The sequence below is a fragment of the Anarrhichthys ocellatus genome, unplaced genomic scaffold (assembly GCF_004355925.1).
Source record: "Anarrhichthys ocellatus isolate YVR2014 unplaced genomic scaffold, GSC_Weel_1.0 scaffold15, whole genome shotgun sequence".
Classification (NCBI taxonomy): Eukaryota; Metazoa; Chordata; class Actinopteri; order Perciformes; family Anarhichadidae; genus Anarrhichthys; species Anarrhichthys ocellatus.
In genome coordinates this window covers 4367518-4389259 of record NW_022280045.1, presented here as the reverse complement: position 1 = coordinate 4389259, position 21742 = coordinate 4367518, and the positions used below count along the sequence as shown (strand labels likewise).

The window sequence follows — 21742 nt, the reverse complement described above, 5'->3', positions numbered from 1 at the left end:
TACACCTCTCAATCAGGCACAGTCTGTGTAAGCCCACACAGTCCTAGGAAGAGGACTATTCACGAAAAATAAGTATGTGTGATAGGTGTGCAGGGCCTTTATGGACATATTTTCCAAGCAGTCTGTTGTGACTGATACTCTATAAAGGTGAGGCTATCGAGACAAGCAAGAAAAAGAAAAACAGAGCTCAGCTATCCGGTATTGTACTGATCCAAAAGAGAGGAAATGAGACACAAAACAAATGGCGAGTGACTTAAAATATGTACATTTATACACATGCGAGGGTAAAGGACCATAAGTGATCGGTGGGTGCAATGAACGACAGTCATGAACAAAACGTACATGGAGGAAATCATATGAACTAAACAAATGTGGTTACAGAACACATGGTGTGACACAGTAAACAGCTAAAATCTCCATTCTCCATTAACTGCAACGCTTTAATGTATAATTGTATGTATATGCAAGTAGTTAAGCGGGTCATCCTTCCACTTTTAGGCAGAGCCAATGGTGAGTTACTTTTCAACAGGGAGAGGAAGACTTGTTTACAATACAGGCTTGTTAGTGGAAGAGGTATTTCACTGCACATGTAAGTGTATAGACCTATTTAGCTTAGATACTGCAACTGCATTTTAGGCATAATCAGGTTTAATACCGTATCTGCATAGCATTGACCAAACATTCATCATCATTCACACAGGTACTTTTCCACACCAGTACATAAACCATCCTCATCTACACAAGAGAGACAACAGGTATACAGAGGAAGCCATTGCAGCAGTTACACCTTTGTTGAACCTCCCCATGAGGAATCATTTAAAACAAAGAAGGGTTTGCTTTTATTCTGATGGAATTCAAAGGAATGGTCTGCTTAAGAGTGAGTGAAGAGACATTAGAGCTTATTTGGCAAAATGTATGACAAATTCATGAAAAGGGACTTGCACAAGGGCTACCAATATACTGGACAATAGATGCAACCAACTTTGAAAAAAGAAACATTCGACATGTCTTTGTGTGTGTGTGTTGAATTGTATTTGAATCTGCTTGTGATGAATCTGCAGCCCAACTTTCCTTATGATTTCAAGTACCAAGCCATCATTTGAGTGAGGAAGAGAAAACCTGATGTCCTGTAAGATGTACTGAAAAACGCTTTTGAGGCTTCCCGGAGAAAAGCCTGATCCTACCATAATAATTATGATAACTTGGTAGGTCATACATGCATTAATGTGCAATTCAACGAGCAAACACACAAAACTGGATGCACAATAAACATTAGTAAAATCAACAATGTACAGGCTTTGTTCAAACACCCAAAATGTATCCATTTATGTCAATGGCTTAATTTGGAAAAATGATGTGCATTCCCGCTTTATTTTTTTACAGAAATTAAATCTCTACAGTTTTTTTATATGTAGTATGGAGCAGACAAGCACAGTCCATTCATAGCAAAGGGAAAAGAAAACGCCATTCAGCTCAATCAATTAAGAGCTTTTTGTTGAATCAGAACCTCATACACTCCATCAAATTCTTCCACTTATATACAGTTACACACTATACACACCTAGTTTCTTTGCGCAATGTGTTCAGCCGTGCCAGTGCTCTACCTGTGAACTCATTACATTCTAATCCCCGCCAGGGTACGCAGTCATTAGAGTACATCAAATCTGCTGTTCTGGGCCAGGCACCTGGGAATCGATCTATCAATCTATCATGCATTCCTTAATCCTCGAATATAAAATGAGTAGAGTTTTCAAATGAGCTGAATTCTTCTGCATGACTGGCAAATGGTGCAGTGGCCGTGATGAGTCTTTTTTTTTTTTTTGTTTAGCCTCAAAGGATAAGTAAAAGCCAACCGCAGAAAAAGAAGATGGCTGTATTTGTACTGTTCATGGGTAAACGTGTACGTGAGTCTGTAAATGTGTAAGCGCTTTTAAGTAAAGGTCCCGTTCTAAGCCTCAAAGGGTATGCTTGTGTGCGAGCGGTGGGGCTGCACTGGTGTCTGTATATGCAAACGTCTAGCACCGAAACAGCCTAGAAGTAGCGGCCTAATCTTTGTAGGTGAGCGTGCATAAGATTAGCTTGTGAAAACCACCACATTGGTGATGCTGCAAGACAACAGGTTCCTGCGAGAGCCCCCCCCCCCCATCTACAGTCTCCTACAACGTTGTCCCTCTTCTCTTCCACGCCTTGTCTTGCTTGCCAGTTCATTTCGTCCAGCATTACCATCCAATCCAAGCACGTTGAAGACAGGAGTAAGGATGCTATGCTGGATATGTAAATGATATGAGTGTCTCTGTGCATGTGTGTGGTTCCTAGAAAGGGGGGCAGTGGGGGATTCACGGAGGGTGCGCTGGCATCAGAACAGGGTCCACTGCAGGCAAAGTGCAGCAAAGAGCAGTGCAAGGCTCCAGGGCCGTGCCCAGCTGGCGGACGGCGAGCCCCCTATCACCTTCACTGAGGGGGGCTTGGAAGGGTTCTCATGTGGGCTGTCACTGCCGGGCTGTCTCCCAATGGACTTTCCTTCACTTGAGACGTCTGTATGTGCTGTAAGAAACAGGGAGAGGGGAAGAGAGAAGCAGACAGAGATGAATGGTTTGGCTCATCAATGTAATCATGATAATCCTCTTTAATGTTCAGAGTCCTTTGGGCTTGTAAAACTGTACATAAGGGGATTATCATCATCCAATCACCATTCCCACCATCTCATCTCCAGGGTTTTCAAAAACAATCAGACATGAACAATTATGTACGATTATGTCTGTTACATTTCAAAGAGAGTTCATTTTGCAAATCAGAAGAAGCACAGCTGTGGGCGTTTGAGTCGAAAGTGCCAATAATGTATTTTGAAGAGTGCTTCGAAACGTTTTAAAAACGCATTTACAGTGCCACATAATTACTGTTCAGCAACCAATGCACGTTTATATGTGTTCGACCAAGTTATACCCAACAAACACGTGCCGCCATGCACTGTGTTTATCTGCCCCGTGGGACACGGCGAAATAAAAACTGAACTCCCACCATCATCATCACACACATGTCATGATGGAGGACTGACTGGGTGTCTAATCTCCAGCAGCAGATGACGGACAGCCCGAACTGTGTCATTACTGCCAATCAGAGATAAATCAGGGTGATGAGGGCAGGGTGGATATTAAGCACTCCTTTTAATCACAGTCCCCGCAAACACACACATGGAGTTACACACACACAAACGCTTTTTCTGCTGACATCGGGTGAAATCCGTTCCTTAAAGTGGACTTCGCTCATGTCTCTACACCCCACTGCTCTCCCAGCCTCTCTCGAACTTCATCATCACCCTGGCACTGAACGCAACTCATCCCTCTCTTTATCTCACTTCCCTCTGGGGTGTGACATTGTGTTGATGTCTCTAAAATCCAAAAGGAAATGACTCCTTCTGCTCATTACCCATCCTTCTTCCCACTCCTCTTCACAGGATCCCAGCCGGACCCAGCCCTGCCCAGCTATATACGTCAATGAGACAGATTAGTACCCTCAGCACAGCAAAGTGCACCACACACTCTCCGTTGCCAATAAAGTTGTACCTCCAATAAAGTTGACCTGCATGACTAAAACCTCACTAAAAAGTGTCGTATATGTAGTGTGAGCCCCATGTGTAGGATTTACAGGCTCTCGCTGCAGGACTTGTGTGAGTTCCTAGAGAGGGACGGGAAGAAATACAGAAAGAATCAAATCGAGACAGAGGTGAACGATAACGTGGCCTTGTGTTATGATTGCTAGTTATCGCTAGTACTGACAGTGCCAAAGCCCAGTGTCAAAAAAACCTCTCTTTAAGTTGTCACTGTCACAAAAACAGGCCAAGTTTGCAAATCCCACCAGTGTGTAAAATGATCTGTTTAGAATGCAGTTGTCCAATTAAATAGCTACTGCTTCTCCCGTGTGGTGACTTGACAGCCAGGTGTGTGTATGAAGTTGTCAGATATTACAACCATATCAAAAATATAAACCATGAAAATGTATAGCACTCCATGCAAGAATTTTGAATACCTAACTAAATCCCTTCTCCACCAACACTGAAGTACAAAATGAAATTGCTCTTTCAAAGCTGTCACCCGATAAGATTCTTTTTTTTCTTTCACACCTGGCATGATCATAACGTGTAATTCTAAGAATACATTCGTCTGTAAAAACGCACATCAGCCCATCCCAATTGTGCACTTGGGTTTGCATGCGTGCATGTGTATGCCTGTGTGAATAGGGCTAGGCAGGGCTCTAGACAGAGGAGTGCGTTCCGAGCCAATGCTTTTTGTTGTTCCGTAGACAATAGACAAAGACATCATTTATCCCAAATCAGACTGCTGTTATTGTTTCAATGGAAATGGGCTGCATCTCATCTGGGAGATGTCAGAAAACAGCATTTGAATGGGCCAACACAACGCCAACACTACTCTACTGCAGGCTAACCAACTGGCTAATTAATGAAGCAGTTTTTTGCCAGAACAGCCAATCACGGCATAGACGACAGCACTGCCAACTTGTTTTTTTTTAAAGTTCATATGTAAAGGTAGGCCTTGTGGAATGCATGGTGTTGGAATGCTTTGTGATCTTTGAAAATAAATTGGATGCCATAAAGTGAAGTTACAACACTGACAGTCGACACCCATTAAACTAATCATCCAACTAGGTCCGTTTTATGGCAAAGTCAAACGAGATAATTGTGTAGAGTGCTGCCAGCTGGGAGGGGCATAAAAGAGAAGAAATAAAAGAGATATCTGTGTAATTGACTTTATGTCTCAGTTACTTTCAAATGCCAATTCATTCATTAATAAACCAAAGCTCACAGAACACCACACATACCCTAAAGAAGTACTCCACAATGAGATGGGGGAGAATACACTTTAAGATATATTTATCATTTTATACAGAACATGGAGGTAATGCAATAATGTGTCATATTTATCTTGGAAACATAACTTTAAAATAACACAACATCTTTAAAAGGTTCTCTATACGAAATAGGGACCTGTAATCCGAACTTTTGTGTGCTTTGTAAACATAGCCGATTCAGCCGTGCAAACATTTTAGTGCTTTTGAGTCCCAGTGAGTTTTGTTTTTCATGATGTTTTGCCATATCACCTAGCAATAGTTGAAAATAATGGAATTGTTAAAGTTATAAAACGGAACATTAGAAGCAGTAGAAACTTGACAAAAAGAGTATGGTATTGTATTAAGTCTTTATTTAGGAGGTACAAAGAAATGAAAAATCAGAAGGGCAGGAGGATCATGGAATGTGATGTTGTTCTCACAATGAGACAATGTTAGCAGTTAAGCCGTGCTTCATAAACTGGCTCATGTGTAAATCCCCCAAATATGGTGGTGGTGGTGGGAGGGGGGGGGGACCAGAGGGTGGGAGGGAGTCAAAGATGACGGAGAGGGTTAGAGGAGGAAAAGAGTAAGTTTGCCTTTTCAGTGTGAGGATGAAGATCCATCGTCACTTAAAGTACATCGAGGCAGATGGAATCATTCACCCCGGGCGACGTCAAGGCTACGCGATGGCACATCAACATGCTTCTCCCATAACAACAACAACAACAACAGTCACTGACATATGTTCCCCCACCAGTTAAAGACAAATGCGATATGATTGGTAAAAAAAAACAGGAGAGAAATAGTGACAGAGATAAAAAGGGTGCCCGAAAGCCGAGAGACAAACCGAAACCGGGGTGCTAAAAGGTCTGTCAAGACGACAGACCTTAACGTCTGTGAAGTGTGTAAATATGTGTGCGTGGACCCTATTCTAGTACAAAGAATGGATTGTGGTCTCATTTGCCATTAAAGCCTGCAGCGAGCAGGGTCAAGGAGAGGAAGAGGATGGGGGATCATGTCACTATGAACGTCTGAACATCCAATCTGATATATATACTGCAGTAACTACACTTACAGCACAAACACAGCTCAACCCCGGCCTGTAGATTGTTAAAGAGGGATGTTCTGTCTTCTGACACCTCGTTGACCTCTGTGTTGGCCGTGAGTGTGAGAAATGGTTCTCAGTGTCCTCTGCCACTAATGCCTCTCCAGATGGGCAGATTGTGTGTTTGGTGGAGCCTCCATTTCTCATTGGCCAAGGAGCAACAACAGCTGCTTCTAACAAGCCTGTCCGCATCAGTGAAGACGAGGTGGACCTCGGTCTCTGGCCAAGATGCAGGGATGGGAGGGGAGTGGGATAGGAATGGAGGAATAAGGGTTGGAAGGAATCACGAACGGCGTTGGCCATCGCGTCTTTGGAAGAATTCGGAGTGACAGAAAATAGCATGAAGGTTATTTGGGCAACCTTGTCAGTTTTCTACTGCTCTCTCCTCCCTCTCCCTTTCTCTCTCTCTCTCTCTCTCTCTCTTCCCTTCTCTCTTCTCTTCTGTGTTTCTCTTGGTTAGCCAGCACACTGCTGCCGCACAGATTAAACTGTCAAACCAATGCAAAGGGAGGAAGCAAACAATCCTCCCTCTGTCTTCAACTGATAGGATTTAATCTCTCTTTTCCTCAACATGTCATACATGCTGAAGACAATAATATAACACAAACACACACAATATACATGCAGGCACAAAAGCATACTTATACGCTCATTGGGAGGAGCAGTACAGGGGCAAAAGGTTTATTAAGGGATAAATTAGATGAGTTAACCCAGGAAACTGTGGTCCATCTGTGTTGTGTGCGTTTGGGTGTGACTGTGCTGCGCAAGCTTGCATGGGACTCTTGGGTTGAACACTGGCTGCAGAGCTGTAATCCAGTGAGGAATGCAGCTACTGTATAGTGGGGCTTAGGAAGTTGCCACACTATCTACACTACACTACACTGTACAGTCATTACAAACATAAATCTGTGGTCCACTCAAGTCAATTGACAATACATCCAAAACTCAGCTGCCCGTCTGCTCTCCCACTCCTACACCAGAGATCACATCACCCCAGTTCTTCAAAAACCTCCACTGGCTCCCCATACAGCAAAGAATCAAGATTCTCCCCATTACATACAAAGCTCTTCACAACCCTAAACCCCTTTATACCTATCAGACCTTCTGCATCGACACGCTCCCATCCGCAACCTCAGATCCGCCAACGCTAATCTCCTTACCCCCCCTACTCTGTCCAAGCATCGGACCTGGGGGTGGGGGGGTGGGGACAGGACCTTCTCCATTGCTGCCCCCCCCTCTCTGGAACTCTCTCCCCCAACACCTCAGACATTCTCCGTCACTCACCACTTTCAAAACTGCACTTAAGACTCACCTATTCAAATCTGCTTTTAACCTGTGATGCTAGTTATGTTTGTTTTTGTGCTGTTCCTTCCTGCTTTATCATCTCTTTTGTTTGTATTGTAATTGCTTTTATTGTTTCTGTTTTTACCATGTAAAGTGCCTTTGAGTACCTTTTGAAAGTGCCACACAAATAAAACGTTTTATTATTATTGTGTTAATTTTTTTTCTATTTCACTGACTCAAATCAGCCCAGAACTGTGATGTAGCGACTCCGTTTAATTAACATACTGCTGTCCAGTGTGACTTGACCACCCACATAAGTTCGGTGAATAGAAGACTTTGTCCTGTTTATCATATGCCTGAAGCACCGGTGGCAGTTTTCACTCTTGTGCCTACTGTGTACAATTACAGAGACGGTCAGAAAGGTGGAGGTTTGATTTATGGCACATCGAGGGAGTGTGGTGTAGGTCAGTAACTTCCTCCGCACTCTCATTCTCACCATCTTCCTCTCTCCCTGCCTTGACCTTCAGGGTCTTCTCCCCGCTAAGCGGTTGATGGGGGACTGGAGTGGGGGGGGGGGGGTTGGGGGGGGTTGTAAAGCAGCTCAGGGGCCTGCGTTTTGACAAGGCCACTGGATTTGCCTCGCAGCGATGTTTCATTAAGTGAGATGACCTTTGACATTTTCTTTCTTTTTACCACTCACACAGGCAGACACATAAATGTAAGCATGCACATGCAGGCGCAAAAAGATTTACTCCTGCCCATGGTGCATGCACATACACTGACGGACGTGCTGTTTGAAATTAGCAGCGAGACGTTATGTGATTGGCGAGTCGCCCCTCTCCACATTGTGTGCTTGGTTCTGGCATGCCTTCAAGGCTTGTGTGCATGAGCAACTGTCCCTCCCCTGTGACAGCTCTGCCAAGCGGCTGAATTATGACACTGTTGATTTGCTAGATCAATCCTTATTTGCTGTAAAACTAGATCTTTATGCAATAGCCAATATGTCTGTGAAGCGCAGGAGCCAGCTCACTGTTTTCTCAAATGCAGGGAAGTCAGTAGAAATGATTTGTACCATTACTCTCTGTCATTAACAGGGACAGAGCATTTTTCCTCTGATCCAACCTGATGTGTGACCTTTGCCAGATATTTGTTACCTGCCATCCATCCCTTTGAGAGCAAGAGGCTCTCTGTTTCCCAAAGGGAAGACAGAGAGAAGACACAGATGTGGGACAATGTTCCTCTACTCCCTTTTAGTACAAGCACATATTTCAAAGACATTGTAAAGGTTTATGATTGTAGATTTTCCCCTAACAATTTCATACACTTATGCCACTTTGTGTAGATACAGTAAGATGTCATCTGAGCTTTAACGTTTTATACAATACTGATACATAGAGGACGTAAACAGGGGCCATTCTTACTCCTTGGTTGAGCGCTATAATCATTTTCCCACAACACAAGACTTGAATGCATGAGGAGTCCTATGCACACCAAGGCTATACAAGTCCCTTCTTATTCTTTGTTAAAGCCGGCATTACAAGGACACAGAGCTATCAGTCAGCCTCCAATCAGACCTTTGCACACCAATAAAAGGCCGATGCCGCTCTTGGAGGCTATGGATCATATGTGTCCAGACATTGTTTGGTGTTTGGTAGAGCTGGAGAAAGCTAAAAACCTTTCTGGGTCACTTTGTTTATTTTAAGTCTCCCACACACTCACAGACATTCACCTTTCTAAGCAGTCTCTCAACATTTCCTTATCTCCTTTCACACACACTTTCTCACAAAGAGGGGTAAGGTTAGAGGGTGGGGAGAAGGGGAGGATGCATTCACACAGTTCATTACTAGCCATCCATCCCTGTGCTGTTTTTGTCCACGACTCGCTCTTTATGTGGTGCCATGTCAGACAGGGGCTCCTTGCCCCGTCAAACTAATCTCCCTATTGCGTATTCTGAGAAAAACACACACACACACACACAAACTAATTTCTCTGGGAATTGTCCCTCTGGTTCACAGGCAACCTATATAGGGCTTGGTACAGGGTCTCCAACAGGCCACTCATGGGGTTAAAAGGAACAAAAATACAGGGGCAATAGTGGGGTACACATTAGCCTGCAGCTAACCTAGCAACGGGCATAGCAGCATGGCAACTCCAGAGCAGGGATAAGTGCAATGGAATCTGCCCAGTGCGATTCTTGGCTGTGCTAGACTATTAAGCTCCTTGGCAAGATTAAGATTTACTCCCCTATAGACACACACAAACACATACACGCAGAAACAAATAGGCAAAAGAGGCCCTGGGAGGACAGTGACCTCCACCAGTCAATGTGACAAGAGTCTCAAGATGGAGGGGGAATCCTGAGGAGAAAAGCAGCCTCTATGCAAGAGAGGAAGCTAAAGGCCCAGTACAAACCCCAAAGTCTGACACACAGGATGCACCACATTCCTCCAGCAGAACACTGATTTTGCACGGTATATGCGCTCGGTCGCACACAAACACACACACCTAACACTGCACCTGCGTGCACTCGAACACCAGATGCTTCATCGCATCGGCAGTTGTTGGGTCGTCCTTGCAGACAGCTAAGCGTGAAAGACGCAGAGACAAACTCGCGTTCACACTCTTTTGCTCTTTCGCGCACATTGCACGGCGCGCACACACACACACACACACACACACACACACACACACACACACACACTTCATAGCCATCCATTATAGTCAACGGGAAGCGCACATCAGGTAGCAGTCAAGAGACACTGTCGTCGTGTGTTTCTCCTGACGTAGCATTTCACACATGGATCTCTCCGCTGCCTGCTGGAATCTGCCAAGCAGTACAGAAGTCTCAAGCTGGATGCTTTCCCCCGTTTCTCTCTATGATATTGTGTGCGGTCTTGCCTTGAGCAATCAAGAATCCAATGACACGTTCAAACCCATTCAGGGCTTGCTGTTGATGTTCAAGTGACACTTAAGGCCGTAATGGCGGAAGTAGGGAAAAGAGGCTTTAGTGTGCGTAAACTGTCTTTTACGCACTGCCCACACGAAAAAGTAAAATGCAGAGAACGGAATGCAGTCTTGTGTTGCTCCATGTGACTAGCCTCCTCTGAATTAAACTGATCTAAGTGATACTTGCCTTTTCAACTTCAAAGTCAGAAATCTGTGTGGGATAGGAAAAAAAAGTTATGATGTTATAAATGTTTGATTTCGAGGGGGCGAGTCAAATACTTTGATGTAATCTCATGGTTGCGTAACCGACTGCAGTTTCAGAATCAAATTGCTCAGAACGATGCATAAGTGTATAAGTCTTCTGTCAGTGGCTCATCCCGTCTGATCTGTAATCAGCTGAAGCAGTGAAAGGTCAGCCCCCTTCCAGTCCTCCGGCCTGACAGTCTGTCCCAGGTTCAGCTCTAATTGCCACATCAATTATGGATAAGGGAGAAGGGCTTTGTCGCTCCCAACACTGGTCAATAGGATAGGCCTTTAATGAAGTGACTTGTCCTGCATGCATAGCGCTTTGATGCATACATATATATATATATATATATATATATATATATATATATATATATATACGGCCGCACACAGACTCGCACTGCAGGTAGTCGATGCTAAAAATTGGCTCATTGCTACCAACCTCCATTATCTGACCATTCGTGCAATGCTAATGCCCTCCGCTATCTGAAACAGATACTCTGATCGAGGGTTTTCTTTAAAACCAAAGTTTGCTTCTTTTTAGTTTGAGAAGTACCTGTCTGGGAAAATCCCTCCCCAACTCCTTCCATGCTTTCTCTCCTAGTCTGTATTTCCCCCTGCATACCAGGCTGAGCTGAGACAAAGAGGATCAGACTCATCCCTGCTTATCCTTCTACTGTATTTTTCAATATCAGTGGAATGTCTGCCTTTATTTGCTCAGTGCTGTGTTACAGAAGGAATGTCAGTTTCTGTGTTAGTAGCCAGGGCTGGGCTCCAGGCGAATCAAGAAAGTCAAGCGGGTCACTCACGCAACTCAGCTCCCACCCCCTCCTCCCACCCATTCCCCATCCCAACCCCCAGCAGAGAAGCCCAGATACGGGCATTAATAAAGCCCAAAGAACCTAGGGCCATCACTGAGTCGCTCAGCTGTAGGTCTGCCTGTCTAAATATTTCCAAAATTAATTGAGTACTGATTAAATCGGTCCCAATGACAACCCAAAGGTTTGGTCGAAGCCTGACTGGGGGCCTGGGGTGGAAGGGTGGTGTGCAAAAGTGTTTTGCACACAATAACATACAAGTCATAGCCATTGAATTTGCAGCTTTTAATAAAGAACACTTTATGAGTCTGGACACCATCTTTAAAATGCCATTTACTGCTTGGAAACCTCCACATGTTGTCAGGATTTCTTGTTATATTAGTGAATAAGAGCTACTTCTGTGCTCGTGTAGTTAAGACTTTTATGTGGCTATTGTATCAGACCACTGAGTCTCCAGCACTCCTTGCTCCTTTGCTGGTAAACTTCATAGCAACCATACAAAATCCATTTTCACTAACTTCCGAGGCAGTAACTCCCACCACTTCCTATAGTTTATAACCTGTTGCCACACCAGAGATCCTTAGTGTTTCCAAACGCCCCAAAGGTGTGCTGGAGAGGTTCAATCATAAAGGCCTCACTGATACTGCTTAGAAAGGAAATGATGATGCTGGCTAATGAGAACCACTCTCCTCTGATGACCACGCGCCTAGGGAGCCCTTCAAGCTAATATGCTCTCAAAGTGCCATAAAAACCACAGGGCAGAAAATGCCAAGTAAGGATGAAAAAAGTAGATCACTGAAAAGAAGGGTGGAAGATGGTATAAAACGGGATGGATGTGCGCAGCAGGAAAAGGGAGACGGTTGATCTCAATTGCAAATATGTACAATAAAAATGTGCTATACAGTGATTATAATAAAACAGAATATCTTGCTGGGTACTTTAAGTGCTAACAAATGGGTTTGGGCACATATTAGTCGAAAGGATTATCCCTCTATTACTTCTGTTTGGAGAATATCTTTCCCCATATTAATTTCATAGGGAATGATAATGAAATTTCTCTAAATCATTCACAGATTCTGTCAAGATACGTGTTAAGAAAATTACGCAACGTCACACAGGACAAATAGATGACTCTGCATATCTGAGTGAAAATGTGACTCACTCCTCCCACATCCATCCGCAAACCAGACCATCTTCCTGTCCAGCAAAGCCGTCTCTAATCCTCTTGTTCCTTCTTCTCCAACCCTACGCTGCCCTGCGGAGATCTCTCTCCGCTCCTTGAGCTCCAGATGAAAGGCTGAGGGAAATGGCAGTCCTACTGGTAATATCCGCACCGGGACAAAGCCAATACATCTGCTGGCCAGCCGGCCTCTACGCACGCCAGTCCCAAGGGGACACGGCTCAGTCCAGGACCTAGGATGGGAAGATCAAGGGGTTGGGATTGGTTCGACCCAACCTGGCAGGGTACACAAGCACCAAATCCCCCACCCACCCTCTTAACTCCTGTCTCTCACGGTAGATTGAATCATAGGTCTGTATGTTGCAATCGTCCTCTCTGAACCGAAGCCCTAAACATCATATTCTCGTGTTAGCCGTACTTCCAGGCCTCTTGTTACATCTTGTCCCGTCATAATGCTTTATGGTATTACCCCCTCCATTGTCGTAACTGTCTCAAACATTTTCTTTCACCTCTACCTCTCTACCTCCCCGTGTCCTCTCTCAGACCCCAATTTCGCTGCACATCACCCTTAATCTCCGCTCGTCTCTCTGTCATGCAAGTTTTCGAACATGAAAGGCAGGTGTGTGCTGTGTCCAGGGCAACAGCAGGCTGTAGTGGGCTTGGGGCCGATCCAGTGTAATCCAGCTAACGCTGGTGTAGGTTGGCCATATCCTGCCCAAGCAGCCGTGCATTTCAGGAATGCTCTTCCCCAGACAGGGTGAACAGCTGCCGCACACCTTTATTCCCTTTTCGGCTTTGGAGAGAAGTTCTCTCCGGGCCTTTGACATTCGGGTGCAAGGCAAAGTCATTATCTATACAATACTATGCAGTCATTTTGAACAGCCAAGTGGTAGAATGGAGTTCTCTACAGGAGTGTTTTATACAACTGTGCATAGCGGAATATAAACTGCATATTACAATGGACATTGATAGATGGGGAGAGCAGATTTTGCACCGGTGCCCTTCAGCCTTAAATTCAAAATCTGCTGATTGGAGCCTTCTTATGCCATAGAATCCCACTTCTTTAAATGTCTTTGAACGTATGTATGTGTGTGTGTGTGTGTGCGCGAAGAGTATGTAGAGGAGAAATTCACAACTTACATTACACTCCATTTTCTTAGAAAAAAATTCCACAAAACTAGCAGCTGTGAATTTAAAATAGCATTCAGTTTACTTTCCCTTGGGGTCAGGTTTACACACACTCACACACACACACACACACACACACACACACACACACACACACACACACACACACAAACACACTTAGAGCCAGCTGTTTCCTTGGGGTATGCAAGGAGAAACAAGAAAATGTAATATATTTGTCCGTCTGCTCAGGAATAACAGAAGAACACTGATCTGAATCTTTCCCTCTTGTCATATCTAGACGATTATGTTCTTTGACAGGATGGCAAAGCACAACAATCATCGCTTGTGGCTTCCTGCTAATGGAGAGGTTTGGCCACTGGAGTGAAGAGTGTGTGAGCAACGCCGGAGGTGTCTTCACTTTCTTGATGAGCTCACAAGTGTGCCTGACAGATGGTGTTTGTTACCAAAAGAGAGTTGTACTTTGGTGGCTGTGTGATTCACACTTCTTCGCAGCGCATCCCTCCGGCTCAATCGTAGGAAGTGTTCAGCCGTGCATTTACTTCTCTTCCTCCTCTGAGATGGTTAACCTGTTTGTGTTCATGACTCCTCACACCTTTGTCAGGCAGATTGCCTCAACAAGCAGCACTAACAATACAGGAGGAGTAGCAGTGCTGAATGCTTTTAAATCTCCCACGTTCCATTCGTAACTCTTTCCTGATCCGAAAGGTTTCACAAAAACCAAAAGCAAACTTTTACTATGTATTCACTTTCAGTAACAGAAAATAAAATAACATCTCTTCTCTTTGATCTGTTTTCTCAGATCCGCACAAAAGGCCAGAAGAGAAAAGACTGCGCCTACTCTGCCAGATACTCAGATAAGGCTGCTGGGCTCACAGAAGCAGACAGACAGACAGAAATAAAGCACTGATCTACCTTTTGATGCACAGACGTTTGGAGTCTCCTCTCTCTTCCTAATGGAGACATGGTGGTCTAAAGTGCCACTGTGGGTCTTTTAGAGATTAATACGTTAATGAGCTAGCTACAAATGAATAGCTCCTTTGGAAGGAGCAGCCTTAAGTGTTCCCGGGCTAATAGAGTTAATAAGCCATAGTCACGCCACAAAATGCACCACAGACGAGGCTCTCATTGCTGAAGGGGGAAGAGAGATGATACGGTTCATTAAAGATTCACTGATTTATTCTTCTGTTCATGGCTGTGGTCAAGGCCGTTCGTACATGACTCGGCCTTGTGTAGTTGGCGCACAGAGTACACTAGCATGTCTCCAGGCAAGAGGAGCAGGATTTGAACCGTGATCAAACAGGCATGAATGATATCATGCAATCCGACAGCTAATTGGAGTATTTGGAAAATAATGGGACTTTTACAACTCTTGTCTGGAGTTTTTTGCCCATTTGTGATCCCTTATTTAGCCGGACAGTGTCAAATATTAACAATGTGCTCATTTTTCATACGGTTGCCTACTTAGGTACTGTGCGTATGTAGAAGCCTTTGCATTGTTAAACATGCTTTCAGTATGCAGGAGGCTACACGCATGCATCCTATCTCCTTAGTAAGACTTGCAGAAGTTCCATCAGATCTGAGTGATGACAGAGACAGAGAGTCTGTTCTCTGCTGATTAGTGCTGTTCATTAGCTCGGTAATGAAGTCTCTCTGAGCACAATAGTGGGTGGTCATGCCCCCTTTTAACATGGACCTTGGGAGCTCCGCCACAGCTAAACAGAAGCAAACAAGTACACAGACGGATGGGAGGTAAAGTATGCCTCTTGGCTCTATAACTCATTTCAGCCTCACTCAGCTAATGAATTCCAATTTACAGTCAAATTTGATGTTTGGATAATCAATAACAGTTTAACCAATATTTGCAAAGTCATAAGAGAATGAGAGACATTTGGATTAGTTTTTTTTAAAGATGACTTCCCCTTCGATATAATGTAAATCCCATTGAGATGCCAGTTAGAGAAAACAAAGGAGTGTGTGAGTACAGCATGTGACTGAAAAATGGAATATAGAATGCTTATTACCATAGTCGTTATCTACCAGAAAGCTTTGGAAATTGCAGCAGCCGAGTTCAAAAAGCCAGGCTTGGCTGGTGTAAATGAATTACATGCCAAGCGTGAACCAGGCAGCACAGGACAAGTGTTGCCCAGTTCTTGGCATCCGTCAGAGAAGTGAATGACTAGTCTAGTCAGTGTTGTCTAATACTAAGGCCAATGCAGTAATTTGTCTTTATAGATCCCAATAAGCCAATCACACCTTTCCAAGAAGCATGAATTTGTTACTTGATGACAAATATTCTTTTGGAGGCTAAAGGACAGTTGTGCAGGCGACGGGGCTCACCAGGATATGGATTTATACTTTGAGCACAGACTAATGGGTTTTGTTCTGTAAATCTCAGACAGTGGTCTTGATTGATTATCCCCCGGTGTTGGGATACTGCTGCTGCTGTCAGAGCTCTAAGAAAGGCTGGTATGTTTTATCCACATCGCAACAAGGAGCAGGGCAGAAAGGACCTGTTCAGAGCTGTGTGGAACAAGGAATGTAATAGCTATTGATTGGTGTATTAGCTACATTGTGGTGTGGATAGCCTTCTCGCTACCCTTTGGTAAAACTAGACCTGTAGTTTTAAGATATGCTGACTGAGTATTATTTGTTCACTGCAGTATGTAATACCTCATAATAGGATTCTAGTTATTGGTTCCAAAACTGTTTAAATCATTTGCATTTTCTATCGCTGTTTCTAATTTACTTTTAGTACTAAATTCCACTGCAAGTAGTCAAGTAAAACTGCTTCGGGCATAATGCATGTTACATAAGTCAAATGTAAATTTCATATTTAGCCTGTTACAAGTGAAATTAATACGTATCACAGGGTTAGAACTTGAAAAAAATGTTAATTTCACTGTCTTTAAAGTGTTGAAAATATGGCCAAAGAAAGGCTGTTAAAAATGTTCATAGATGTACACCAATACCTTTTCAGTCTGGCGATCAATAGGAATTAGTTGATGCTGTGACACAAGTAACTCAAGAAGGATAAATGGTTTGTCGGTATGTGAAAAGGCTGTCGAATGTCTTTTGGATCTTTTTATTTTGGGGCATTTCTACCTTTATTTTGATAACCGAGAGTGGAAATGTGACAGGCAACGAAGAGAAAAACAGCACTAATGACATGCAAAAAAGGTTCTCGACACAAATTCCAAATGGGGTCGTTGTGATTACATGGTCTTAAACACTTAGGCCAATCGTAGTAAATCGGGTTATCATCAAAAGGCACCTTAGTTAGCCCTCTGTGGAAAATGTGCTTGTGTGCATTTGTGTTGGACTGAGTAAACACGGTGCATGTTACGCATGGAGAGCCTGCTGAATCAGTATCTGGCATTTCTGCAGTCTTGCAGAGTAATTGGGGAAGCCAAAGAGGCTTGGTTTACTCCAGGTGGGATCTTATCACCGGGCCACTCTTTATTGTGGCTGCCTGTCTGCTTGCTTGGACATGTAAAAATGTCATAACTCTCATAGTGAGCTGGGCACCTGCTGCTATTGTATGCATGTATGCGTGCATATTTTCTCCTCCATGTTGCTCCCTACTCCCTCAATGCTAGCAAGACAAATGCTTCACAGCCAACAACTTTGTTTAACTGTGTCGGTGTAAAAAAGCAACATGATAATTAGGGATGATTAACAAGAAGCTTCTGCAGGAGATCAGATCATTCATGTGCCACAACCTTTGCTGTAGCCTCAAGGGGACACAGTGGGCGAGGATGGCAGTGTGAAAATGTGTTTCAAAGTATACTTCCTCTGCCATGTAGGAGGTGCATAAAAGAGTGACTTTTGTGGAAAACAATTCAATGCTTACTGAGCTAGAGAAAAGAGATACTGCCTTGTAAGAGGCAGTCGTTGGTGATACATCGCACAAAGTCAGGTGATTGAAGGTAGATCACAATTAAAATAATAACAGAGATACGATAAATCATCACAAAGATTGGTGTTGACATCATGTGGAAAGTGGGCGATAAAAAAAGGGTAGGGTTCTTATGAGCAAAGTAAAGGAATCATCAGTTTTGCCAACAATATGTGAAAATGTGAGTGTTTGTGCATGTGAGCGTGGGCAAGTATTACTTACAGGTCTGGTCTTGACCGTCTCCTGAGGCTTGACATCCATCTTCATCATCACAGTCTGTGGTGCTGCCCTCCTCTATTTCCCCACTGCCCAGCTCATCCCAGGCCTCCATCTGGCCCAGTTTTGGAAACCTCTCCTGGGTCTCCTGAACCGCAAAACACAGTAATAGGAGGTTTATCACACACTGGTTAACATTGAATGTCCATTTGGCTATGTTTACAGCACTGGTCCTCAAGACTTCTTCAGTTATGATATATAACTCCGTAGGTCACACAGACAAACAGAAATGCAAATATGAAATACATTTGCATAGCAAGTTATAGATCAGGTGTTTCCCAGTGGAATGTTATGGCTCTGTATGTATGTGTGTGTCCTGCTCTGACATATCAATCCCTGTAAATGTCAGCAAGGGCCCAACAGATGGTGGTGTGTGGAGCAGTGTACAGTGAGGGCCCTGGGTGGTAAGATGAAGCTTTGCATTTAATTACAAGCCCATTTTAAGAGGAGCATTGATTACAAGGTTGAAAAAGAGTTTTTATTAGTGCTGGGCAATGATTAAAATATTTAATCGCGATTAATCGCATTGTTATGGCAAAGTTCAATAATGAATTCAAAAGTAGTGTATTGCGCACTTTTATTTTAAAAGTACTGCTATATGAACAAAAGGGCAATAACATTTGGTTCACGAGATGCAGGTAGCATGTTTTATACTTAATGTGAATATAATTCCTACTTTGTTGGCATCTTATTCTGAAAACCGGATGTCCGTCTGAAGAAACCGTATGTTGTCTCACGTTAATGTTTCCGCTAACTTTCAAAGTCCTTCGCTCGCTCCCGATCTGGGCCGTTTAAATGCGTTTACTGTGAATTTCAGCATATAGGTGCACTAAAATTACTGACTATAGGATGTTTGCTGGCTTTTATCCCACTGTTCTTGTCATCCTCTTGTTGTTATGTATATGTATTGTCTCTTGTCTTTCAATTAAAAAAAAACAAAAAACAAAAAACAAAAAAAAAATATTATAATAAATTAAAAAAATGCGTTAACGTGCGATAAAATAATTGTCGGCGTTAATTAATGAATGCGTTAACGCGAAATTAACGCGTTAACTTGCCCAGCACTAGTTTTTATACTTTACTTGCCGAAGTTTACGGGAAAACAAATAAATTACACAATACTGCAACACGGGTCACCTTTTCGGTGTGCAGTTTATTTGAATGGCAATTACAATGTATTTTCACTTCACTCTTGCATTTAACTGTAATCAACACATGGACCTATAGAAACCATATCACGACGTACTCTAACACTGTTCTGCATGAAGACTTTCTCTGCCTGCAGCGTGGAGGACCACTCCTTATGATGTTCGCCGCTCTCAGCATGGTGCCAACTAATTGGACCACCTGCCGGTCTTTCCTGCAGTCAAGGTGGTCTTTGTTCCATCGCACCATGTCGGACAAGAAGCTTGCGTGACTCAACAACAAATGATCCTTTTGGAGCATGAGGCTAAGAAAGTGGCGTGAATACCAGATTTGTAGAATATGTGGAACTGTGGAGACAAACACAGTCTGCTCATTTTGTCCATGCTTTAGGTCGGATACGTGCGCACACACAAACATTATTAAACATTCATGAGAAAGCTGACAAGATCAATCCTGGTACACAGCTGACCTTCATGTGGAGGCAGCAACCACTAAAGACATGTTGAGAGGTGGGTGGGAGGAATGGGGGTGGGGTTTTTGGGGTATTGAGGGATGACTAACATCCTTTCCATTGACACGTGACTCTGCCCGTCACTCAACACACCTGACAGCAAAGGTGACATTTAACCAGTTGTCTTCTGAGCCTTCAACACCCCAAAAAGAGATATTTCATGATCACTGTGTGCAAGTTACAATCCTAAAACAAGGCTAACATACTTTCCTTTGAGTTAAATGTGAACATCAGCATGCCAACATGTTCACAATGACAATGCTAACATGCTGATGTTCAGCCGGTATAATGTTTACCTTGTTAAATATCATAGTTTAGCACCTAAACGTTTATTAAATAGCACTAACAGCCGAAGCTGATTGGATTATGCCATTAGTTTTGCCAGTGTTTGGTCATAAACCGAGGCATTGGACGAATTTGAATTTCGACCTGATTTTACCTGCGCAAAATGAAAGGTGAGGGGAGCACCGAAGTCAGGATACATCATCTGGGGACCACAAATATCTGTACCTGTATGTCATGGCAATCCATCCAATATTTGTAATGAAATTTCAAACAAACCCAAAGATATCCTCCACTTGGTGGTATGAGAGGAAAAGTTAGGGGATCACCAAAGGTACAAAGGGTGATCCTCTGAGAACTAAGAGCATGTGTACAAAAGACCATGGTGATTCATTCAGTCGTTGATGAGATACTTCGCTCTAGACCTTTCTTGGAGAGAATATTTGAAAAAATATAAACCCAGACAGTCAAGGCCTTAAACTGACAAGTAGAAATAATGAAGATCCCACACTAAACTTGGCCAGTGTTGACGTATGAATGTTTGATTGTCAGTGGTAATTCTACGGCAGTTCAACTGGTGTCAAAGTCATCAGAAAAGCAGTCATGAATATATTTGTATTCTTTCTGTCATCCTTACCAGAGCAGTGATAACTGTTATCTGCAAGCGAGAGGAGACGAGACGGATCCTGACACAAGCGGGTACTTTTGTAACTCATTACTACATCAGTCGCGCATTCCGGTTTTAGTTAATGTGAAAGCGCCCCCCTCTCTCACACTCAGGCCTGAGTGAGTGAAATAAGTGCTACTGTGAAATGAGTCTTGTACAACCATAACAGAAGGCCGGGCTTAATGAAACTGGAGAGGGCCCTTTAGTGGAAGCAGCTAAAACATATTACTTATGCTCACCGCAACAAAAAAGGAAAAAAAAGCCATTGACAATAGCTGGAGAGCTCAGTTTTCATAGATGGACAGTTAGGTACAAGAGGACTACTTAGAAGGAATGAGAACAATATTACATGCTGGTTACAGTAGTGCATTTTATAGTAATGGATTGGCTCACATTACAACCTGTTGACAGGCTCTTTGTGTGTCTGCACTTGCTCTGCCTGTTTTCAAGCTGCAATGTGATCTGTGTTAGAAGAAGGATACAACTTTGGTTTGGGGACACATTAGGAGATACACTAAAAATCCTCGCTTTGTGAATTATATGAAGTACAACGAGTAATGTGCAAAAAAAAAGTTATCTAAAATGTAAGTATCCATTCACTGCATCAATCCAAATATTTTAGCAGAAGCCTGCAAGGGAAAGATAGGTAATAATGGAGGATAGACAGCAAGAGAGAAAACATCTTCCTTGGTTCTGAACAGCAACCATGATAAACCCATTGACCTTTTTTATTATGTAAAGCAACTAAATATATGCAATGAGTTTAGGAGGAAATGCTCTGCTGAACAGCACAATGTGTGTACTAACACCATCCAGATAACCGTTTGGGTATTGAGCTAATAACCGTGCTGTTCAGGGGACGTTTAACACAATGCTGCTTGGCCCAGCTGTCCTTAAAGCATGTTAATTAGAGAAGGAATCAATTAAGGCGTCGTCGATGTGGAAACCACACTCGGGCCGTTGTAGAATTGTTGGATGGCTGCTGTCCAATGCAGCTTGTTTTGACTATGTCAGGACTGCAAAACTGCCAGAGCTTTTTTTGTTATTTCTCTCTGTTCAAAATTTCAACTCTACTGTGGTCTTTTCAGAAGTAACACACAGGAAACTTAACTGTGGTATTCCCACAGCATAGTGAAGAAGCAAATGTCTAATTTGTCTATGAGCTAAAGGAAGAGAGATAGGCTACATATATATTATTATATTCCAATATGAGTTCTTAAACAGTGTTGAATGCATAATGTGCAGTGAATATTCTCTCTCCCACCTGCTTTTTGATTGACTGTTGCTGCACTGAGGACTAACTCTGGGTTTCAATGACTGTGTTTCTCTATTTGACTCCCCCCGCAGGCTCTCTCCCCAAAGACTTATAACTCCTGCCTCGAACAGAACCCG

The 21742-nt window shown here is 43.2% G+C and overlaps 1 protein-coding gene across 2 annotated transcripts in view; it reads right to left on the bottom strand.

The window, feature by feature from the left end:
* Window positions 1-767: 767 nt before the first annotated feature.
* The window catches only part of gpc5c (glypican 5c), a 90112-nt gene continuing 69137 nt past the window's right edge, over window positions 768-21742 (bottom strand). For both annotated transcript variants that reach the window (XM_031854579.1, XM_031854580.1), the window contains 2 exons: window positions 17691-17832; window positions 768-2544 (listed from right to left, as the gene is read on the bottom strand). In XM_031854579.1, coding sequence (XP_031710439.1) covers window positions 2357-2544; window positions 17691-17832 — 330 coding nt within the window. In that variant the 3' untranslated portion in view covers window positions 768-2356. The remainder of the gene's footprint in view (window positions 2545-17690; window positions 17833-21742) is intronic.